The 6,448-nt window shown below is 35.5% G+C and overlaps 1 protein-coding gene across 3 annotated transcripts in view; it reads right to left on the reverse strand.

Moving 5' to 3' along the window:
- Positions 1–6,273, reverse strand: part of arhgap45b (Rho GTPase activating protein 45b) — a 28,646-nt gene extending 22,373 nt beyond the window's left edge. The window contains exons 1-2 of one of the 3 annotated variants that reach the window (XM_058760729.1): positions 5,870–6,273; positions 4,076–4,472 (exon numbers count right to left, since the gene is read on the reverse strand). In XM_058760729.1, the coding sequence (XP_058616712.1) occupies positions 4,076–4,472; positions 5,870–6,046 (574 nt within the window). In that variant the 5' untranslated portion in view covers positions 6,047–6,273. The other 2 variants (XM_058760730.1, XM_058760731.1) reach the window with 2 other exon arrangements.
- Positions 6,274–6,448: the final 175 nt, after the last annotated feature.

A 6,448-nucleotide genomic window follows, 5' to 3' on the forward strand; every position in this document is an offset into this window, starting at 1 on the left:
TAAAATAAGAGGATCCTTCAAAAGGATTAACAATACAGATTAATTTTCACAGCCTTCTTTGATCATTTACCAAGGGTGCCGATATTTTTGGCCATGACTGTACATGCAAAAAAAATAATAAAACAGTTAGATCAAAATATATAAATAAGTGTTAATTATGCTCATTTGTTCAGTTTTGTTCAATAAAAACAATTATACAAACAAAAACAAAAAGAGCAAATAAAATTAAAAGGTTAAATTTAATCGTCTCTCAGTATTTTTCTTCTGGTTATAGGGCACAATACGACCTGGATATTTATTTGTGAACCCAGTAACCCTTTAACTGACATGTCAATGTCTGTCATGCTGAGAAATATCAGCAGTAATCCTAAAAGAGTCAAGATGATGCAAGGCAGGCCATTTGTTCACACTGTGTTGCAGTGCTTTCTTGTCTGCTGTGACACGTCTACAAGCCACTTCCTCTTGTCACAGCTCCTAACTGTAACTCGAAGCAAAAAACACCTACAACTGTTACTTGTAGAGTTTCTCTTTGTTCTGTTGAACCTACCTGACTTGTACAGTAACGGGAAGCATGAACAACTGGCTTTCCCCCCCCAATCAGATAAAGTAGTCTTTTTGTGTTCAATAAAAAAAAGAAAAGAAAAAAAAAAAAAAAAAAGTGGTGGAAATTGTGGCATGAGTCAACCACCAAAACCAAATATTTAAAATATTGCAAAATTACTAAAAGACGTATAGCCAACTAGATTTTTCAGTGAGTAAAAAGTAGTCTACTATGATACTTGATAGTTGTCCAAAAACTAAGTTAGTCAATTAACTTACTACTAATAATAATAGTAATCATTTACTACCATAATATAGAAGTTTTCAAACTTCGGCCAGCAAAAATTCAGGGCTGTCAGTTTAATGTGTTAACTTAATTAGTTATAAAAAAAATTTATGTGATTAAATTGTTTTAACGCAGTTAACGCACTGGTCCCGCCCCCAGATCTGTATGTCATCTTACAGTTGACAAATATGATGGAGGGCAACAACTCCATAAATGCAGTTATGCCCTAAAATTCAAGATATTGGGGCAAAAAAAAAAATTCCTGTATGAGTTTGTCTCATATTTATATCACATAAGGGATATCACACGAGCAGTGAGAGCAATATCACACGAGTGCTGTTTTTGTCACGAAGAACATGAGTGCAAATGTGATTTTATACAACAGTTCAGTAAACAAGTTAATATTGTGGTATATTTTAAACCGTATTGTCCGTTTTTGCTCAGTTTTGCCAATAAAAATATTACCTAAACACACAGCAGAATTGTTGTGCATCTACGAGCAGCACAGCGGTGTTTAGTTTCTGAAAGAATCCGTGTGTTTGAACGAATTGGGTGAATCAATGATTCATAGACCCATTCAAAAGTGAGCAGTTCACTGAATTCCTGAATGAATCAGCCGTTTGAACAAATTGAATGAATGACTCCTAAAGACACCTACCGCCACCTGCTGGCAGTTTTAGTTTCAGTGTATTGCATTTCTTCATTTAAAATAAAATTTTAAAGGGACAGTTCACACACACACAAAAAAAATGTAAATTATATCATCATTTACTCAAACCTGAATGACTTTCTTTTGTGGAACAAAAAAAAAAAAAAAAAAAAAACTATTTTGAAGACTGTTGTTAACAAAAGCCCCATTCAGACAGGACTAGTTTTACAGGGGGTCATTAGAGAAATTTGTGTTTCACAGACATACTTGGTGATTTTAATCCCGTCCGAATCTGCCATGTCTGTGTTTTTCCTCACACAACCTCTGTAATAATTCCAGAGGAAATTACCTACTGTTTTTCAGCAAACTCAGCGATCCGAGAAAACTAATCCCGTCCAAATGCGAATGTCTGTGATATTTTTTTTTTTCACGAGTTTCCTTGTGTGTTTTGGCCAACGTGAATTACCGTATATACTCTTACCACACGCATGTTTGATATATTTGCAAAAACAACAACAATAATAAAGTCAAGAGCCAGATCACGTTAACTGTTAAGACAGTCTCAGTGATCTCTGAAACGCCCAGATGTACAAAACAGACCCTCCCACCTCTGTAATAAACAAGGAGATATAAGTCCTATCCGAATTGGTACATGGAAGAAAAAAACAACAAAAAAAAAAAACGCAGACGTCAGGTGATAAGAATCGAATCTCAAACGTAGTTTAGAAAACTAGTCCCGTCCGAATAGGTCTAAAGTTGTTTTGGTTACATGAATGAATAAAAACAACAACAACAACAACTGAGATGTCTCACAGATTATCTTCTTTTATGTTCCATTTATGTTAGCCGTTGTAGCCAAAACATTTGTGTGTAATAAATTTTATGTTGAATCAGGTAGAATATTTCTTTCTAAAGCTTCTTTTGTATAAATAATCTTTTGGGGGCATTTTCACAGCCAAATGTAATTTGCGATTAATTAGATTAATTAATTGACACATCATGCAATTAATTAGATTTAAATTTTAAATCGACTGACAGCCCTAATATAAATAATTTCTATAAAATATGATGAAATATACAATATAAAATTCCTTGCAACAACAACTTAAGAATGGTGCTTTTGTCGTCATTTTTAGGGTATTTTTTTGGTTTGGATATTGAATTAAAATTATCTTCAGATTTAACTGACCTAACTTTTCCAAAATATAAATATAAATATATATAATGGTTTTACCATCACTGTATCATCGCAGTGCTTTTTATAAGGATCCTCTTGTGGAAAAGATAGTTTTGTCTATAGTGAGATCAGATATAGGATATAGTAACTGACTTTGTTATTTATGGGTAGGACTACATGCTTGATGCTGAATGACGTTGATCTACGAGTCCTGAGAGTGGAAGGGGGTGTGTTCTGAGAGAACCATTTCCTGTGCCGGTGTGGCGCACCACAGGAACTCAGCCTGACTGCAGATACAGGAAGATCAGTGCCTCTTGAGCAAACTCAGCCCCGCCCCTTCTCTGCTCCACGATCACATGATCCTCAGCGGAAGGTGATGTTTGCGGCAGGACGTGCAAATAGTCATGTGGCAGACAAGTATTAAGCACTGTTATGCGTTTCTAACTTGACATGTATGAAACGTTTCCTGGTACTTTTCAACTACACTGTAAAAAAAGTTATTGTAATTTAAACGGTAAAAGACTAAAAACGCCAAGTTAAAAACCTGTTAATTGGTTAACGGTAATTTCTTACCAAATAAGGTGAAAAACTAATAAATCTAAAGGCACTTTATGTAACTTCACAGTAAAATACAGACATTCCCAAAATTGCAAAATATATTTTAAAGTCATGTAGATTTTATGTTGTTTACACCATTATTTTAGTGTCATTTGTTACAAAGTTACAAACCCCTCTCATTTTCATTTGTTAATTTTAGTAATTTTTCTGTTTGTAATTTTTATTAGTTATTTTTTAATGTGTCTACGGTTTATTGATTTCAATCATTTATATAATTAATAAAAAATTTTACATACATTTTAAATAAAGTCTGAACAAGTCTTTAGATTTTATGTTATTATTAGTTAACATTTCATCTGGTTTTAATTTTACATTTTTGTTGACTATTATAACCTTGTTTGTGATGAACTTTGAATTTTTACTAACATTGTTTTTTTATTTTCTTTTTATGGTGGTTGTAAATATATTGTAAATTTACAAAACATTTTAGGTATATTATTGTACACTTTGGTACATTATGTTTTAAGGTCATTCCACACAGAGTGCGAAACTTTCGCTCGTTAAAAAATAAATACAACCTCACGTTGTGTCAATAACGTTTAAACACTGCCTCTGAAACTTCCGTCCGTCATAAAAAAAAATTCAGATCAGGTTCGATTTTCTGTGTTTTCGCATCTGTAGCAAGCATTTTGATAGGAAAGGATGACGAATACGAAAAAAAAAAAAAGGGCCTTTACTGTAAATTTAAGTTCAGTTCGTAAAAGCTAAAATGTTTCTACCAAACCACAGCTACTGGTTTTTACAAAAAAATAAATAAAAATTCATGGATTTTTGTAGTTCTTCTCCAAGAAAACCATTATCTTACCTTCAAGCACAACATCTTTCAGTTTCTCCACCGCTTTGGCAAACCGCTCCACTATGCGCAACAACGACGGGATGTCTTCCACCTCAATAGCCACTGTATACTCAGGTGTCTCTGGCGAGGGACTCTGGGCGATGACAGATTTTCCCGCACCCTTACTAAAGACCCAAGACTGGATCGGGAAGCCCGCAGCGCTTGGATTACGACTCAGGGAAGTCGGCCGCTTTAGGGTGCCCATTGGGGACGGGCTGCCAACCAGCTTAGTGTGCTGGGCCAAAGGGGTACCTGGACATGAAGACGCGACTTCTAGGACAGGGGGAGACAGACTGGAGGAAGTATGGCACGAAGAGGTGACAGCATCGACTGCATCTTTCCGAGGCTGTTCTTGAAGAGCAGAGAGCTGTATGATAAAGAAGAAAACAAGGATATAGTGTGGGCAAACTGATAAACATGACAAGTTTTAAGGTAGAACGTTTTGCGGATAGAGCACAAGATGTGTGCCCGACTACAATAGATGGCTGTTAGTAAACAGAACTTCTTTCACAAGAGCAATTGTGTAACCGTGGCCTACTTCCTGTCACACCCCGAAGAGCTGATGCCACACTAACTGGCCTTACTGAGGCCTAAAAACACTCCCATGTGAGCAAACATGAATATAAAGCCAAGTTACCAAAAAATCCCATCAATTATGACTCATTTCTGCCTCATTTTAGTCAACAAACGAATGGTGAAATATGATGCACTACAAACCAGTAAGTGTTAACAGCGTGATATCCCAAAATCCAGTTCACTTTTAAAGATGAGTCATTTAAAAAGAAAAAAAAAAATATATATATATATACACATTTAAAAATTACTACTTATTTCCCTATATATAAAAAGGGGAATTTATTTGGAGCATTTTATACATTACATATTTTATTTAAATTAATAATTAAATTGAAAACTTTATTATACTTGGAATATTACACTGGATTACTACAATAATACACATGTATAGACATTTTAGAGTTTAAATATATACACATTTAAACGTTTTGCAGTTCACTTTGATCCAATTAATATTTAGAAGAACAAATATTCCTTCCAATATGAGGTCCTAAGATACCATGTATAATAGTTTTACAACTGGTTACACCACTTGACAAAAACTGTAAATGCATAGTAGTACACATCATACACAAATGCATATTTTAAACAGTAACATACAAATAGTTACTAGCTACTTAAAATATGCATATTGACAAAAAAGTACTTTTTAAATACAACCCACCTGTTTGAGCCAGACGTTGGGTCTATTTGGTAAGATGTCCAATTTAGTTTTGCCGTTTGATTTTTTCACTCTCTGACTAGTCGCGTAAGGACTGTAGCTTTTGCTACTTGATCCACCACGCTTCAACATTTCAGCTACTGAGCGTCAAAAATCAACTTTCGACACTGTTAGCCATCATATCTCATCATTTTAAATTTAAAACCTGCCACTGAACCTTAAAAAGCAACTGGAAGTCAATCAATTGAGTCCTGAAACCAGGAGAAAAATATTCAAAAGTAAGGCAAAACCTGAACTTCTTGCCCCTTGCTGCGCCATATCACACTGAGGAAGTTTAGTCCGTCCTTTTCTCTCATTTAGATTACATAATGGTCTAATTAAATCAACTTGAACTCTACATTTGTGTTTGAAAACACTCGTAAATTTTTCAGCAACGTCGAAAAGCAGGCGAAAACATGAGCGCGAGAGTGAAATGTCAATCAATATGACTGGCAGGAGGAAAAGTCTAGAGATGCTGTGCGACTTACTGATGGAGAGTTGAGAGGCGATGGGCTGTTTCCTGTTCGGCTCTTCTTTGACATCGAGTGCGTCTTTATCAGTTCCCTTGTCCTTTTCGAGAACATTTTAAGCTTTAGGTGTTTCGATCCGACGCGTATTTCTTTTAATTTACGATATAACCCCCCTGCCCACCCCCGGCTCCCCATTTCAAAGCTCTGATGCGAGGTTTACACACTCCGGGCTCGAGCTTGTGTCTCACACCTCTAACATGAATCGCACATTGACTGAATCTACCGACACTCATCGGAACAATCTGAGGCGCATCCGCTTTTTTTTTCTTTCGCCTTCGACAAGTGAAACTGCGTTGCCATGTACAAGCATGAGGGTTGGATAACATCATGCATGCTCGCTGAGACTTTTAAAACGACATTTCTGCAATGAACTACATCATTTTACGACAAAAAAAAAAAAGCTTTGGTCAACTGCCCCACAGGTTGTTGTTAATGTCTGTCACCTGCTGTTTAATTAAATATTAAAACACCGCCCACTTTCGTGACAAAACATGTCTTGAAATCTTTTTTTTTTGACAAAACATTCATTCTTTTTCC

The sequence above is a fragment of the Onychostoma macrolepis genome, chromosome 22 (assembly GCF_012432095.1).
Source record: "Onychostoma macrolepis isolate SWU-2019 chromosome 22, ASM1243209v1, whole genome shotgun sequence".
Classification (NCBI taxonomy): domain Eukaryota; kingdom Metazoa; phylum Chordata; class Actinopteri; order Cypriniformes; family Cyprinidae; genus Onychostoma; species Onychostoma macrolepis.